The sequence below is a fragment of the Podarcis pityusensis genome (assembly GCF_964106645.2).
Source record: "Podarcis pityusensis genome assembly, chromosome: Z".
Taxonomy (NCBI): domain Eukaryota; kingdom Metazoa; phylum Chordata; class Lepidosauria; order Squamata; family Lacertidae; genus Podarcis; species Podarcis pityusensis.
Window position 1 is genome coordinate 25,105,312 of NC_138044.1, and position 18,278 is coordinate 25,123,589.

General features: G+C 43.8%; 1 protein-coding gene across 1 annotated transcript in view; it reads left to right on the forward strand.

Moving 5' to 3' along the window:
- Positions 1 to 18,278, forward strand: part of CHRDL1 (chordin like 1) — a 49,276-nt gene that overhangs the window by 4,962 nt on the left and 26,036 nt on the right. Inside the window, exons 2-4 of the mRNA XM_080990550.1 lie at positions 632 to 733; positions 8,796 to 8,908; positions 10,266 to 10,359. Of these exons, the coding sequence (XP_080846676.1) occupies positions 637 to 733; positions 8,796 to 8,908; positions 10,266 to 10,359 (304 nt within the window). The 5' untranslated portion in view covers positions 632 to 636. The remainder of the gene's footprint in view (positions 1 to 631; positions 734 to 8,795; positions 8,909 to 10,265; positions 10,360 to 18,278) is intronic.

Here is an 18,278-nt window from a genome sequence, read left to right on the forward strand (position 1 = left end):
GCGGTGTGCAAAATAAGAAGTGAGGAGAGGGGGACAGACAAGCACAAGCTTTGCACAACCTCATTCACATGATGGTAAACTAGAAGTGAACACCTGCACATTCTGACTGTGGGAAGGGCTGGAGCTAACCTAGCACTCTCTCACACACATACAATCTCCATTCCATCCTCACCTAGCAGGCAGCCTGGGAAGTGAAAGTTTACTCTCACTAGAGGTCTGAACTGATCACTTGAGCAGGCTATGATGAGGCTGAGGTTGGGCCATAGGTGGCCCCACTGTGCACTAAACCATCATTTAGCATTGTATCTGCACCAAGCTATACTCATGCCTTGCATCAGATGAAAGTGTGTCCTAGAATCCCAGAATCTTTTGCAATCCCAAAGAGATTCTGCAGTGGACAAATCAACGTGTCAGGAGTTCCCAGAGGGTAGGAAGCTTGAAAAATACTGCACTAGCAAAAGACCTCAACAGAGTTCCCTCCTGCTCCAGCAGTTCAGCTGATTTCTAGTCTGAGTCTAATCATCTTTGAGGACTTCATTGTAAATAGCCTTTGGGTTTTCTTCTACAGCTCCAACTTTCTTTGACAGCAAATGTGTTTTTGTTTTCCTTCCCCACTTCCTTTTCTTTACAGCAAAGATGAGGAAAAAGTGGACATTGGAAAACGTTCGATTCCTTTTGGCCTGTGTGCTCTGCCTTCTTTTCATTGAGGGAAGTAAAACGGAACAAGGAAAATGTGAGTAAAACTCTTGTTGAAGGCCAGCTAGAATCCTGCTGTCTTTGGTGTCATTAGCCCTGACCATACATTCATCTGTGTAGAATGGAAAGGTGTAGACTGAAAATGTGGATACAGGACTCATTCCAACCTCCAGGTGATCAAGAGCCACTGTACTGTACTTACACCTGAATACATGTAAGCTCCTGCATATACAATCCATGCCCTGGATGTGCATGTGGTGTACGTCAATTGGTTCTGCACACACATGGCCCTTAAACCTGCAAAGGGCAAAGTCTATGGGTGGCTCCAAGAAAGCCCTGGGGAAAGTGCTCTTCAGTTGGGTCAGCCTCCAGGTCAACCTCCTCTGTAGGTTGAACCTGGAAAGCTTATCTATCAGCAGTGGCAGACAGATGGGTTGCAGAGATTTAGGCCAGCCCACCCATGAGGCAAGGTGAGGCAACTGGCTCAGGTGGCAGGATCCACAGGTGCAGCCTATCCTTATGTAGATCTTTATTCTTTCACTCGCCCCTTCTTCCCTGGCTGGGAGGGGGCACCATTTTGTAGTTCACCGCAGGTACCAAAATGTCTTGGGCCAGCCCTGGCAGGAATGCAGGGGAGAGAAATTAGATTTGGTCCACATTTGGTCCACATGCAGGGGAGAGAAATTAGATTTGGTCCACATTTTAATGAAAATGATCATAGATCAAATTGGGAAAAATAAATACAGTAAATGGACAAAAGTACAAAGATTCACAAAAAGTTTTGGAGTATGCGTACCCCTGTCCCCCCCCCCCCCGAAAAAAGCACTGTGTGTAACAGTTTACAATAAGTAGGACACATTGCCTCTCAGCCTGTTCTACCTCACAGGCTAAAATGGGAAGGGAGAGAACCATGTACTCCACCTTGAGCTCCTCAGGGAAAAGGTGGGATATAATTGTAGTAATAAATTGAATAAACAGTAGTTATGAGAGCATGGGACGCGGGCGGCGCTGTGGGTTAAACCCCAGAGCCTAGGACTTGCCGATCAGAAGGTTTTCGGTTCGAATCCCCACGACGGGGTGAGCTCCCATTGCTCGGTCCCTGCTCCTGCCAGACTAGCAGTTCGAAAGCACATCAAAGTGCAAGTAGATAAATAGGTACCGCTCCGGTGGGAAGGTAAACGGTGTTTCTGTGCGCTGCTCTGGTTTTGCCAGAAGCGGCTTAGTCATGCTGGCCACATGACTTGGAAGCTGTACGCTGGCTCCCTCGGCCAATAAAGCGAGATGAGCGCCGCAACCCCAGAGTCGGCCACGACTGGACCTCATGGTCAGGGGTCCCTTTAACTTTACCTATGAGAGCAAGGGCATCTGATTCATCAGAGAAGTGAAAAAAATGATCCAATGATAAGATGGTGATGTTGTCTTGTTCTCTCAAGGGATTACAGTCGTCATTATTGTTTGGCAAAGACAATATTGCACATGGAAACAATTTTTATTTTGTTCTGATATACTCCAGAAATATAAATGTTTTGTTTTTCTTTCTTTTTTTCAAAAAAATTATTGGTTTTTCCAAAAGTTTTTCAAACAAACAAACAAATGAACAAACAAACAAACATAAATCTCACTATATTTCAACCAAACTTAGTAACATTGTTAAGTGACTTCCTCGTATCCCCCTGGTTGAATTTCAGTGTATATCATTTTAACGGTTTTCCAACACCAAAAATGTTTTGTTTTTCTAAAGCTGATATGAAGGTTGGTTTAACTGGTTTATTTACACCCCACTTTTCAATCAAGACTGGATCTCCAAAGCAACTTGCAACAATTAAAATCCATCATAAATATAGAATATAAGACATCCTCCCCCAACCTGGTGCCCTCCAGCCTATTTGGATTACTCTTCTCAACAGCACAGCTGTATTGGCTGGAGATGAAGGAAACTGTAGTCTAAAACTTCTAAAGGGCACCAGGTTGGGGAAGGCTGATCTTAGGGATCCATGGATAGGGGTGGTCTTGTCTATCCCCTGGCAGATGATGACACAGCTTAGATATTAGGCTTCCAGATGGAGAGGCAGGTGGAGCTGTAGATGAACATAAGGAGAGGCTGGCTGCTGGATCAGACAAAAGGACCATCTAGCTCAGTATTCTCTTCCCCCAGTGCTCAACCAGATGCCCCAAAGTGAAGCCCATAAGCAAGACCTGAGTGCAACAACTACTTGTGCTCACCAACAACTGGTATTGATGGATTCATTCACTGCTGATTGGCAGCAAGAATGCCCACCCACAGAATTTTCCCTTCTGTAGACAATGAATTCCGAAACATTGAAGAAAAATGAAAACACTATTTCTCAAAATCCAATCTTAATAGTTGGCCAATAGAGCACAAGTTTTGGTTTGAAGCTCCCAGGAAAAAAGCAGTGACTACCACCATCATTGTTGATCCGCATCCAGCACCAGTTATGTGGGGTAGACTGTTCTCAGAGGGAAATGTTGGGGAAAGGAAAGGGAAAACATGTTCTGCAACTTTTTCCACTACTTTATTTTTCCATGGATTTTTTTTTCCATTTGTAGAAATGCATCAATCATAAAATTAATTACTAACATAATGAATGAATATGATGCAAGCCAACTTGAGCATCTGGAAATGCATGCAATGCCAGCCCAATCCAAAATGAAAGCTGCAATTAAATAATGTCAGGTGACCATCCCTAGGAAATACATATACTTATGTGCACAACTCTTCCAGCAAAAGACAAATTATCATGTTCATAATCTTAACATATTTATAAGCACTGCAATAAAACTAATACAGAAACTGAACTTTGAATTTGTTTGAATATAACATTTACAGCATAAATCTATCCATGTCTACTCAGAAGAAAGTCTCACTGAGTGGGGATGGGGGGGATTGATTCACATTTAATAATTTGGGAATGGTTTCCCCACGAGATTGCCTTACTCTGCATGTTCCTATTGTTACATTTGCCTTTATGCTAAGCATGTTTAACTGTTTTCCCCTATTTAGCTAGCTGATAAATTTTATTTTATCTTGAATGAACTCTTTGTTTTCCCCAAGAGTAAATTTTTCATTGCCTTGTCAAGAATCTAATGTAATAGCTGGAGGGTCTGTTTTACCTCAGATATAACAAATGCAGAGTTTGCTTCATTCCATTTTAAGCACTGCTATACACATCACCGAGGTCACCTGGGTTCCATCCCATGAGTTTGAAGTCATGTGCTGAAGTTTTCAGGTCATATTTATCTAAGATAAATCAAATAAAAGATGCAATACCATTTAAGGAAACAAATTGCCCAGGCAGTTAGTAAAACATATTAATGAGGTCTTTGGAAACAAAAATACCGTATATATATATCTGAGAATAGTTTCCCCTGATCTTAGCAATCTATGGGACATGACATTGGTTGCCAAAAGTCATGAATGGCAGGTGACATACTTGGTGATCACTGGAAATTGTTCAAGACATTTTGCTGCCCCCATTCCATGTACAACCCCACCCCAGACTTGAGTGACAGTAGAATCTTGCTTTGAGATTGCCTCCACTGCACCTGAGCAAAGCAGGTTAGCTTAAGAACATAGGAAGAGCCCTCCTGAATCAGACCACAGGCCATCTACTCCAGCATCTTGTTCTCACTGTGGTCAACCAGATACCCTTGTGGGAAGCCTGCAAGCAAGCCCTGAGTGCAATAGCATTCCATGAATCTGTCTCATTCTCTTTAAAAGTCATCCAAGTTGGTAGTCATCACCACCTCTTGTGGGAGAAAATTCCACACTTGAGCTATATATTGTGCAAATAAATGTCCTGAATTTTCCAGCATTCAGTTTCATTGGATTACCCTGAGTTCTAGTATTATGAGACAGGCTATGCACTTTTTGCATATCAAGAATATGTTTATGCACCTCTATCGTGTCCCCTCTTACTCACCTTTTCTCTAAACTAAAAAGCCCCAGATGTTGTAATCTTTCCTCACAGGAGAGTTGCTCCGCCCCCTTTGATTGTTTAGATAGCCTTTTTCCTCAACATTTCCCACCTTAGGGGCCGTAGGACAGACCATGTAGGGCTAGATGTACATGTGCCAGAAGGAACCAGTAAAATGAATTCCACTAGTGCAGTGGGACTTCCCCCCCTTTCCTCTCTCCTCACCACCCGCCCAAAAATCTGGGGAGTCTGGAAACTTCCAGAACAGTGCATGGCAGGAGGTGAGGGAGATCATTCTGTTGGGCAAGCTGAAACGCTTTCACTGGCAGAGCAATTGGAAGAGCACAATGTTGGATTCTTCCCATAGTTCTGTCCACTCTCAGCTCCATAGCATTTGCCACCTGGGGCCACTGCGTCACTCTGCCTCATGGTAGGGCTAGCCATGGAAATCTCATTTGAAGCTACTTGGAAACCATAGAATCCCCTGCTGTACCTGTAGGTGCCACTTTTCTCTGGCTTATTTCTTGTATTGGTCAACATTATGTGATAGTAGTTGACCACAGAACAAGCAAATTTCCCAACTCTAATCAAACTTCCCTGGCAAGTAGAGGGATACAAAAGGGAAGGACGAGATGGACGTGATCCAAGGGAGGCATTCTCTCTGCTCGGCTGAGCTTATTCACAAGAACGAGCTGTGCAAATAGCTTTGTCTAAAGCAGGAGCATCACCAAGGGGCTGTCGGTGGCATCCCCAGTTCACTGCTTCTTAGACATGAAAGCCTCATTCATCCCACAGCCGACTGAAGTGGAAGCAGATCTTTTCACACAAACCACCACAGTGCCCCACACAGCCTGCACTCTGTTTTTAGGCAGAAGGAAGGAAAGCAGATCATACTGGCCAGGTTTAAATGGCCATCTCTCAACAACTCTTCTATGGTGCAGAAGTTATCAATCTGAGGTCTGTTGTCTAATACTACTTTGCAGGCTCCTTCAAGTGCTTTCAGGAAACTTGCAGTACTGTTAAGAATGCATGCAGGTCCTGCTATCCAAACACTCGAATGAAAATTCACTTATCCAAACACGAGGAATTAGTACCCAAACCTTGCTATACACAGCACAGATTCAGATATCCAAACAGTCGGACCTGCATGTAGTACTGTAAACAAATAAGCAACCTTAAACAAGCATTACTTTTTTGTGTTTTGCTGCTAGAAACCATGTGGGTGGGAGCGGGAGGAGAGGGAGGGAGGGAGAGAGATTTGACAAATAAGAGAATTTCCCCCCCTTTCTTGTTTGCCTTTTGCAAAGTTTCAAAGGGTCTTCGTGGCCCCCCCCCCCATCATTTTGGGGTCAAAATTCTACGGTCCAGAATGCACTGGAATTTTTCCAATAGGGTTCAATGAAAATTGTCAATTCATTATGCGAACGTACACCTAACAAACAATTTCCTGAGAATGCATTGTGCTCAGATAGCGAGACCTGTGAATGTACCTACTTGGCCCTGCATTTGATTTTATTTATTTCTGACAATGGAGATTGAGACCGCTTTGTTCAAGCCAAAGTACAGCATGGGCTCTTCATCCTTTGTCACCCTCAATCCTAAATACAGAAGCTGAATGAATGCTGAACCTGAGTTGAAGTTTTAAGCTAAATTCCACCCTGCGTCACAGGCCTCTGCTGACAAGAAGCCATTCCTTTACAAAGAGAAGACCACAGCCACTAAAATATGAGTTGTATGTGTGGTTTGATTTGTAGAACAAACAAACAAAAACTTTATTCAGTGGTTCACCAAGACCCTCAGCAATTTCCATTGGAGTGACATTAAAAAAATAAAATGTTTGAGAACCACTGCTGTGATGTATGCCATCTCTTGTGGAGATACTTCAGAACAATAGTGGGGTTCAAGGTGGATAACATTTGCTTATACAGTGGTACCTCGGGTTAAGAACTTAATTTGTTCCAGAGGTCCGTTCTTAACCTGAAACTTAACCTGAAGCACCACTTTAGCTAATGGGGCCTCCCGCTGCCGCCGTGCGATTTCTATTCTCATCCTGAAGCAAAGTTCTTAACCCGAGGTACTTTTCTGGGTTAGCGGAGTCTGTAACCTGAAGCGTCTGTAACCTGAAGCTTATGTAACCCGAGGTAACACTGTAATGATTTCTATGTATAAATGCAAATTTAAACAGGAGTATATGTCATGCTAGTGAAAGAGACTGTGACCAGGTGGTTGCTGTGCCTGACAAAAGAAAGTACTTCACACAGCACATAGTTAATCTGTGGAACTCACTCCCACAGGACAAATTCATAGAGGACAAGGCAATAGCCATGACAGTTATGTTCTACCTCCACTGAGAGAGGCCTTCATCCCCTGAATACCAGTTGCTGGGAATCACAAGTAGACAGAGTGTCGTTGGACTCATGTCCAGTTTGCAGGCTTCCAAAAGGCATCTGTTCAGCCACTGTGAGAACAGGCTGCTGGACTAGATGAGCCTTTGGTCTGATCTAGCAGGCTCTTCCTATGTTCCTCTGCTCAGTCTGCTATCCAAGTGCTGATTGTTGATAGACAACTTCAAGTGCCTTCCTGCTCTCCCTTCTTAGTGTTCTTTAGTTTTATTTTTTTTTTTAGATGATATTTATTAAAGTTTCACAAAAATACAGAAAACAAAGAAAAAAGTGTAAATTACAGCAAAAAAGCAAAAAGTAAGAAAAAACATACAAAATAAAACAGTTAAAAACACAATAATGTTCCATAACCTATCTTCCTTACTCTTATTTCCCCAGACCTCCTCATACCTCCCTTCTTTGTATTCCAATTCAGTTTGTTGGTTCAGCAAATCCTTACCATTAATCTTTTACCCAATTGTTAACCTTTTTTTTTCCATGTCTCTTAAAGCATTACAGCTAAAAACCTCTTAATTTCTATCCAGCATCCTTCTAAAGTTCCTTAATTTTACAATATTTCTGTAAATAGTCCTTAAATTTTTTCCAGTCTTCTTTCACCGACTCTTCTCCCTGGTCTCAGATTCTGCCAGTCATTTCCGCCAATTCCATGTAGTCAATCACCTTCATCTGCCATTCTTCCAAAGTGGGTAGATCTTGTGTCTTCCAATACTTTGCGATAAGTATTCTTATCCACCCAAGAGTGTTCTTTAGTTTTAAACAAGACTTGGGCCAGGCAGCCCTGGAAATAGAGAATGCCTTCAAATGGAGGCCTGTCCTCTGGCAGCTTGTTCTCTATAAAGGAGGACACTATATGTGGGTGGGTTGTTGGGTACATTTACCCTCTAGCACAACCTTGAGGTGGTTGGTGGTTTTGTTGTTATTGTTTTAAGGCTTCAGGGCCCTTTGGCTAACTGTATGTCTGCCTGGAGAGAAGCAGGGTCTTAGAAAGGAAGGCAAGCAGGTTAAAGAGCACACAGAGAGACACAATCAGGTTCAGTGGCTCATCACTTAGCAGGAGATTAGGCAAAGCTAAGGACAAAGGCTAGAAGATGCAACCAGAAATGGAAGCTTGTCTTCTTCCCCGTTTCCTTGAACAGCAAATGTTTGGCATCTTTTAAGTTCCTCTTCCTCTTCTTCAAAAATGGCATTTGGTTTTCCACAAAATATTCTGTCCATTTTCAATTAGAATCTAAAATAGAATGGAATAATAAAATATGCAATAACAGAATGGAAACCTACAAAAGTAAGATCAATTTCCAAATGCAATTTCCAATTTGCAACTGCTGGTGTTATCTATACTTTGACCATCTTTATGCATACTTGCTTTTAAAGTTTTATTTTACCACTAATTTCTTATGTGTTATGGAAGCCATGTGAAGGTATTTGTGGATTAAGGAGAATTTAAATATTGCTAAAGAAATCAATAAACATGTGGAAGTTTAGCTCTACAGTAAGATATCCCCAAGGGGCACAGGGGTAGAGCATCTGCTTTGCCTTCAGAAGATCCTAAGTTCATCTCCACGTAGGACTGGGGATGTCTTCTGTCTGCCTGAAACCCTGGAGAGCTGCTGCCAATCAGTGTAGACAATACTGAGCTAGATGGACCAATGGTCTGACTTGGTATACAGCAGCTTCCTATGTTCCTAAAATGATGGTTACCCACTCTGCTTTTGCACAGACCCCTTTGCTCACCCTTCCCATCTTGGCCTCTTCTCTTTTGCAGACTCAGAGACTTACTGTGTGTTCCAAGATAAAAAGTATCGTGTAGGCGAAAGGTGGCATCCATACCTAGAGCCTTATGGGATTGTCTACTGCGTTAACTGTCTCTGCTCAGAGGTACGTTCCTTGAAGCTAATTCTATTGCTTTTTAGCCCTGACAGCCAGATGGTGACCATTGTGCACAAGAGAGGAATGTCCTTTGTTATGATGGGCAGGCTATGTGTCACAGGGATTGCTATAAACCTAGCTAAATTCTATGCTATTTTCACAATTTAGCTAGTGATCCAACTACAGTGGTACCTCTGGTTATGTACTTAATTCATTCCAGAGGTCTGTTCCTAACCTGAAACTGTTCTTAACCTGAAGCACCACTTTAGCTAATGGGGCCTCCCACTGCTGCCATGCCTCCGCCGCACGATTTCTGTTCTCATCCTGAAGCAAAGTTCTTAACCCGAGGTAATATTTCTGGGTTAGAAGAGTCTGTAACCTGAAGTGTCTGTAACCCGAGGTACCACTGTAAAATATGTTATTCAGTTTTGCCTTTTGAAGTGAAGTAACCTGATTTGTACTGCCCTGGCTAATATGTAGAGAGGGACACAGTTATCATTTGGGTTTTGCATGCCTCGGCTCAATCCTTGACTCAACAATGCAGCAAAATGCATGTTAAAATTTGTGTTTGGGGACTGTGGATTTAGAAGTGTCTATGATGCGGGTGGTGCTGTGGGTTAAACCACAGAGCCTAGGGCTTGCCAATCAGAAGGTCAGTGGTTCGAATCCCCGCGACAGGATGAGCTCCCGTTGCTCGGTCCCTGTTCCTGCAAACCTAGCAGTTCGAAAGCACATCAAAGTGCAAGTAGATAAATAGGTACCGCTCCAGCGGGAAGGTAAACGGTGTTTCCATGCGCTGCTCTGGTTCGCCAGAAGTGGCTTAGTCATGCTGGCCACATGACCCAAAAGCTGTACACCGGCTCCCTTGGCCAGTAAAGCGAGATGAGCGCCACAACCCCAGAGTTGTCCGCAACTGGACCTAATGGTCAGGGGTCCCTTTACCTTTGCCTTTTATGGGAAAATACATTCAAATATGCATTTTTTATTTTTTAAAAAATCATAGATTAATGCAGAATGGAATGGAGATATTGAATGGGCACATCAATCCATCCCTGCTCCCAAGGGTATCTCAAATTGAACCCCAATTATTTTGCCCCATAGAATTCAATGGAAGTTATTGAGGATCATGACGACCAATGTCTGTATAAACTCCACCCATTCATTTGCATAACTCTACATCAGGCTCAATTTCTTGTTCACCATAGTGGAATTTTACATGAACTTGCCTGAAGTTAGGAAGGATATCTTGCTTGGTTTATGAATCTTCATCCATAAAATGGGAAAGCTATTGCAAGGCCAGGATGGTAAAGCATGCTGAGGTTGCTGAACAGAAATAACCCTTCTTCTCTTCAACTTATTTCTCCAGAATGGGAACGTGTTGTGCAACAGAATAAGGTGCCCGAATTTGCATTGCCCCAATCCAGTGCATGTGCCGCAGCTCTGCTGCCCACGGTGTCCAGGTAAAGTCTTATTTCCAGTATAACAAAGCTCCTTAACTGCACCCAGCTTGGGATGCTGCTGGGGCAGAGCAAACAGACAAATTCCCCATCTAAAAATAACAATGGAATGCTTTCATGCAGCAAACGCTGTTATACACTCCATTTATGACAAGAGAGGCCCATATTCTCAGGAGATGACTGGCTGAGGGAGCCTGGAGGGGAGCCTAGCCCTCCCCACAAGCCGTCAGTACCATTTCTATATGGCCTCTGCTCATTTTATCAGAGCAAGCTGGCTAGATAAATCCCACATCAAATAGTGCTGTTCCTCTGTGCATGCAGAGCACTCAGTTTTTGTTTATCTGGCACTATAATCCACCTTTTAGGTGCTGTCCTGTTTGTCCAAGAATTGTATTTCATTAGAATGCAAGAGGAGCCTGACTGCAGGATCAGGCCAAAGGCCCATCTGGCCACATTCATGCAGCATACATTTAAAGTACTATTGTACTGCTTTAAACAGGCATGTCTTCTGGGAACTGTGGTTTGCCAAGGGTGCTGAGATTTGTTAGGAGACCACTATTCTCCCTCACAGAGCTACAATCCATGGAGCTCCCTGTGAAGAGGTATTGGCTGTTAAACCTCTCTAAGAATCTATATTTTAAAAAACGGGGGCAGGGGGGAATGGGTGATGTCACACCAAGGTGATGTTTGGGTCAGCCATGTTGATTCAAAATGACACCTGGAATCCAAACAACAGTGACGTTTGCTGCTCCCACTTTAGGAACCCTCATGCCAAGTTTGGCAATTATATCTTGAGAGGTAGCCAAACCTACGCCAAAAAACTTGTGCAAGAATGCCCAAGTCCTATTGTTGGTCCACCATCTTGATTCAAAATGGCACCCATGCATTGACATCTCCTTCATCTTCATCCCAGGGCCCCTTGTGCAGTGGCATAGCTAGCCACTCAGGCGCCAGGGGCAGTGCACATGCCCTGCACGCAGGCGCCACGCACAGGGGATAGGGCTAGCCACCAACTGGGGGGGCCAAGCTGGGAGAGGGCACACTGCTCCCTGCAGGGAGTCTGCCCGCCGCCTCCCCCTCAGCTGGAGGGTGGCCAGAAAGGAGGCAGTGACTTTGGAGCTCTGCAGGCCGTGTGCCACATGCGTCCCACGTCACATCCCGTGCTGGAGGGCGCCCTGCAGCCCCAGTGCCACCCATGGCCCTCCACCCCCTCCACTCCCCTTCCTCCACTACTCCCCTTGTGCTGAGTTTTGTGGTGATATTTTGAGAGGCAGTCAAACCTACATCAGAAAACAGGCAAAGTCATTCCAAAGTGACATTTTGGTCCACGATTGTGATTCAAAATGGCGCCCAGTGTCCATATATTGCTGGATGTTACTGGACTACAACTCCCACCATCTCTGACAATTTGGCATGTTGGCTAGGACTGATGGGAGTTTCAGGTCAGCAACATCTGGGGAGCCACCCTGCACTGAAGATGTCATCCTCGTCCTTGTCCTCCAGTCCCAGGGTCCTGCTCTAAATCCTACTGGCAGACTATATCAAAGGCTGGCCCCATGCCCAAATGAGCAGAAAATTGTCGTTGAATGGTTGTCTGGGAGAGGCAGTAACCCTAAATAAAAGCCATATACAACTGGAGTCTTTCTTGCAACGTAACATAGCTTCATAATTAGGCTGGGGAACTGTAAATCAGAGAAGCAGAGAGCTGGTGATGTTTATGGCTATATAAACTGGGTCATACGCTGCGTAATAAACTCCTGCAGACTGTACATTTATTATATGCTCATTGTTAAGAACCACTGTACAATGCAGACGAAGCGAGATCTCTCTTGGATTTGTTGCAAAATTCCCGACATGGCCTAACGTCTGGCAGGCTTGATGCTTGGCCTCTGCTCCTGCCACCGTCTCTCCAGCTCCCCATTTCCAGTTTTAAAAGGGTATTAGTTACACAGGGTTGCAAAGGAGGTATTTATTCAGCATTCTCCAGAGGGCTACAGGGTTGCTTTGTTGCTGATAGCAGCCAATGTAGAACAGGACTGAACACTGGGACTGAGCAGAGGCTCTTGTACCAGTTTAGCAATTCACGTGAGCAGAATTTCATCTTTATCCACTGAGACCAAAACAGCTGCTCAGGCTGAGCAGAGAGGGGGACAATTTTATTCAGCTTCCTCCTGCCTGTGGGAAGATCCATGTGGCAAAGGCAAGCTCTCCCTAGCTAGGCTAAATAGATGGATTCATGTGGAGCAGCAGTGGGAACCACTTTTGTCCCCATGGGCCAGGTCCTTATCAGGATCTCCCTTATGGGTCAAATTTCACAGATGGGCGGGGCCACGAGCCTATCAGAATACCTTTTGCCCCCATTAGAGAGAAATCAGGCTTGTATGGGGAAGGAGAAAGAAGCTCCGCCATCCCCTTTAAGCCCAATTTTATTGAAGTCTTAAAGAGAGGAGACTTCCAAAGGCTTTTGAGAACATTTGTGATTCTTCATCCACCCCTTAAGGTCACAACAAGATCAGGCTTCACATGGATGAGAAGGAAAAGGTTTTGGGAGTCTCTCCATCCCTCTTTAAGATCACAACAAGTTTGGGTTTAAAAGGGAAGGGCGGAGACTTCTTTCCTTTTCAGTGTGGAGTTTGGAAACCCAATCAGATGAGTGGGGTATAAACAACAACAACAACAATTACTATTACTATTACTGTGATGATGACGTGCCCAAGAGCTCCTTGCAGGGAGCTCCCTAGTGTGCCCATTCACTCTCCTGAGTCCAGCACTAAGAAAGTTTGCGATCCTGCTTAGTGCTAAGTTTGGGTGCTCCAAAGTGTTGTATGCACATGGTCTTGCTTAGGAGGCATTTATTTGTGGGTGCCTATCAATTAATTGTCTCGTGTTATTTTGGTCACATTATGTTGGTCACAGGCCATTTGGAAACCTTTTGCCCACAGCTTCTCATAAATATCACCATAAATTTGGCACATGCCCATGAATCATTAGCTCTTCATGTATACTGTCACACATGGGATTTATTATTAATACCATTCATACTTTTAGAGACTTGCTGTAAGCATGGTAGGTGTGTTCAGGCTTTCATTTTTACATCTGAAAGTAACTAAGTGTTACTAATCCAACTAACAAACAAATCTTGGCTGCTTGACAGTGAAGTCAAACAAATTTCCAATAGGAATAAATAAGACCTGTACACAGCAGTCCTTAGCACTGCCACTGGTTCTTCCACCTCCTGCTTTGATCTCCAGTTATATTTGACTGGATACCACCATCTTTTGCCATGTGGGTCAGACCATCTGGCTCCAAGAACTTTTTTCAGCTTGTGCTCCAGACTATATTCAGCCTTCCAGGAACTTTTTATGATTAGCTACATATTTACGCTCACACTCCTGTGAATTTATGGTTTTTCGGGACGTCTCAAGTTCAACCTGTTTTCCTTCTCACTTTTCAGTCCCCCTCCCTTTTATTCTTCTGCTATTCCAGTAAGGAAAGAACAAAAAAGCAAGTAAAAGCAGGACAGATAAGACACAGTTTTTGATCACCCATATAAGGACAAGGAGAAGTTGAGACTGGATGCAGCATTTGGTGTTCTTGTTTAACAAAATGTATATACTGCTTGATTGTGGTAAAACTTCTCAGCAGTTTAGAAGAAATATTAAAATCATCAATGAAATCAGTTAAGAAAAATGGAAAACCTTTAAAGATGATAAAAAAAAAACCTATCAATACCTACGTGTCTGGATAGACTTGCCTAGACAAAATTAGTTTCAGCAATCACTGAAAAGCGTGGTTCTAAATCATCCTTACTTTCTCATCTCCTTGACTGGCATTTAAGGCCAAACTGGACATGATGTGAGTTGCCCAAATGCAATTAACATGCTGCGCCTTGGGTCTAGAGCAGTGTTTCCTGGCTGTTTTCGGACTTCACTTCCCATCATCCCTGACCACTGGTCTTGCTAGCTAGGGATGATGGGAGTTGTAGTCCAAAAACAGCTGGAGACCCACATTTGGGAAACACTGTGAGTCCCACTCTTTCTCTGCCTGCCACAACCCTGGCCAAAAATTCCCCACATTGAATCTGCTTATCCATTTCAAAGGCATTGGGGTCCATCAGGGGCTAAGAGCAGCTTCCGGTAGGAGTACCCGCAGAGTCAGCCCAGAAAGCTTTTCACTGAGAAGGCTGTCACCTGCAGTTCAGTGACTTACCACATGGGGTAGCCATACAGAGATTCCAGCTCCTGGTAAAGGCAGTAAATTAGCAGCATGATTATGATTGCTGCAATGTTTAATGGATTAGTCGCCCTTTGATTGGATTGGCTCGAAAGGTGCCCCTCAAGCTGTTAAGGGCTTTATATACCAGTAGTAACACATTGACTTTGGCCAGGTAACAAACTGGCAGCCAGAGCAGCTCTTGAAGCTGACGTGTAATATGCTGGCAAGGTTTCACTCCTGCTGTCAATCTTTAACAACTAATTTTAGCCACCTACAAGCTATCTAGTGCATGTGGCTCCTGCTGTCATATGCACTGAAATCAACATGGCAAGATCTGCTGGGAGCAAATGATCTTAACAATGTGCTCTAAGGGGGAATTTTTTTACATATTTCACGTAAACTTCATGTATTTTGCATTCCATTTGCTCTAAGACTAAAGGGAAATTGAACATAAAATATGTATATATGCTAAATACATAAATCGCACACTGAGAGTGACAACACATCATCAAAACCTGTCACTCTCAGGGAACTTGCTACATTGATTTCAATGTGTGTCCCGGCATCAGGAGCCCCATAAGCTAGCTAGGTGCTCTGGTTGTTGTTGTTGCTGTTGTTTAGTCGTTTAGTGGTGTCCGACTCTTCGTGACCCCATGGACCAGAGCACGCCAGGCCCTCCTGTCTTCCACTGCCTCCCGCAGATTGGTCAGACTCATGTTTGTAGCTTCAAGAACACCGTCCAACCATCTCTTCCTCTGTCGTCCCCTTCTCCTTGTGCCCTCCATCTTTCCCAACATCAGGGTCTTTTCCAGGGAGTCTTCTCTTCTCACAAGGTGGCCAAAGTATTGGAGCCTCAGCTTCACGATCTGTCCTTCCAGTGAGCACTCAGGGCTGATTTCCTTAAGAGTGGATAGGTTTGATGTTCTTGCAGTCCATGGGACTCTCAAGAGTCTCCTTCAGCACCATAATTCAGAAGCATCAATTCTTCGGCGATCAGCCTTCTTTATGGTCCAGTTCTCACTTCCATACATCACTACAATGGTACTTCAGGGTAAGAACTTAATTCGTTCCGGAGGTCCATTCTTAACCTGAAACTGTTCTTAACCTGAAGCACCACTTTAGCTAATGGGGCCTCCCACTGCCACTGCGCCGCCACTGCACGATTTCTGTTCTCATCCTGAAGCAAAGTTCTTAACCCGAGGTACTATTTCTGGGTTAGCGGAGTCTGTAACCTGAAGCGTATGTAACCTGAGGTGCCACTGTACTGGGAAAACCATAGCTTTAACTATAAGACAACAGCTGCTCTTGGGGAACAGAAATCACTTCGTAAAACAGCAAAAGAAGTCAGATAGGCAGCCTTTAGACAACCTTTTCTTTTCTTACATAAACGTGTTCCATGCATATCTTAAAGTATTTATATTAATTTTCCTTTAAAACCTGCATTGAAATAAGAGGGTACAAACTTTAGTTCCATCTCATGACAAACTGGCTCAGTATGGAGGATGCCTTTAGGCCCATTCCTAGACAAGGGGCACCTTTTACTAGGAACTTATCACCATTGGGCACCGACTGTGGCGCACATCCCAACAGGGGCTCCACCGCTGATCTCTGGAGCTTCCTGACCCAACTCATCCTCCTTGTTTTTTCCTCTCTGCTCACCCACCTTCTTGGAGTGGCCAAGCACTGAGAGGAGCAGTGATTGTGTGCTTTGCTTTTAGTCAGTGTATGTTTGTCCTTCCAAGCCTCAGCTTAGAAGTCTGTGCGACTGAGAAAAGGAGGTACTTCTTTTAAATAATGCAGGCGGCACCAGGAGCTGCTCTTGGGTGGCTTAAATTGCTTTTTAAATATTGCCTACAGGAGTGAGACCCTGCCAGCATATTACACCTCCGCCCTGAAAGTGATGTTGGCTGCCAATTCATTACCAGGCCAAAGTCAAGGTGTTAATGTTGAAATGTAAAGCCCTTAACAGCTTAAGGGAACAAGCTTTTTTTTTTTTTAAGGATCACCTTACCGCATGTATGTCCACTTTGATCTATAGAACTGGCACTTTTCCAAGTGCCATATAATGTTTGCTGCAAGGCAACAATCCTTCAGTGTGGCAGCATTGATACTGTGGGACTCCTTGCCTTTGGACATTACATAGGTGACTTTGCTGTGCTGCTTTTGGTGCAGAGTCTGGGAGCAGCCACTGAGAAGGTCCTCTCCCATGTCCCCACCAAGCACATCTGTGAGGGTGGTGGGACTGAGAGGATGGCCTTCCCTATCCCTAGTTCAAGGTGGAATCTTCCCCATGGAATCTGCTTGGAATCTTCTATGCTCTAGGGCAGGGGTGGCCAACTCCCAAGAGACTGTGGTTAAAAACTGGGATTCAGGTCAAGGTTGTTGAGCTTTCTTTTAGGGGAGCCAAAGTTGTTGAGCTTCCTTGGGGGAAGCCAGTGATCTACCACAGACGTCCAGTGATCTACCGGTAGATAACGATCTACCTGTTGGACGTGCCTGCTCTAGGGGCAAATTGAAATGGAGGCTTCCTCTTGCTCTCCTTGAATGATTTATTTAGACCACTATAAAAAGAAAAACACAGGAAATTAAGCCACATGTGCACCCACAAACATTAAACCATTGAGGAGGAAAAGCTTGAAGAAACCTGAGCATCAGAACTGAAACGTCACCAATAACTTGATACAGTTGGGTTGGCCACGTCCCGCACACTGGTTTAATCACTCCAAGCGGTGGGTGATCTTGCGTGTGCTACTGGCTGGCTGTGTTAAAGGACAAGTTGCTGGAATAGATTGGCTTTTGCAAGCTTAACGGAGCCCTTGAAGTTGCTTTCAAAAAGCATTGGGTAGCATAATGTGTTTGACACCTGCGCCTTAAGGCTGCACATATGGAGGCAGTTAGCATCCACATTTGCAGTTGCTTGATGCTGGATCGCTTCCCAATCCTGTCTCATTGCTCTCAGCCACTGCTGAAAAAGTAACCCAGTGAGTTGACTCTAGAAAGCAAATCTTGGGCTCTCACCCAAATAACTTCGTATTTTATTTAAATATTAAATTACAGCATGCTGAAGGATTTGAGGCTGGAACTGCTGGGGTTCGATTTATCGGCAGATGGATTCCCCATTTGCTTCAAAGCACGTTTAAATCCTTGGAAAGTTTCCCATCGGCTTTGAAAATAACATTGCCCAGTAGCTCTGATGTTAATTAGTAAAAAAACAAACTCCCCTTTTAGAAAAAAAATCTGGAGTGTTTTTTTCTTTCATTCGAGGAGTTTATGCTCCTGGTTCAAATATCATTTCTTCTTTCAGTGTTTAAACCTTTTGCTATTTTAATTGTATTGTCATTTAGAAATTTAAAAAGATTCGTCAGGCAAATACAATTTTTCTAGCATCAGATTCCTTCCATTTCCCTGTTACCTCTTCGAAAAGGATATACATTGCATTTATCAACCAGGATTGAAGAAAATAAAAGTTAGAGTAAATTTTGAGCAAGTCTGTTCCCTGAGTAAGTCAGAGGATCAACCAAACCCATGAACATCCAACACTCATAATACATTTATGAAGATTTGTCCTCATGGTGGTATTATGGTGGTATATAGGCGCTCCTGTTTTCAAAAATGTTTGCAGTGAAAAGGTTTTGGGACAGTAATGCTGTTTCCCTTTAAGCAGTTTTCCTGAAATGCTGTAACTTTTCATAACGCAAACATTCTGA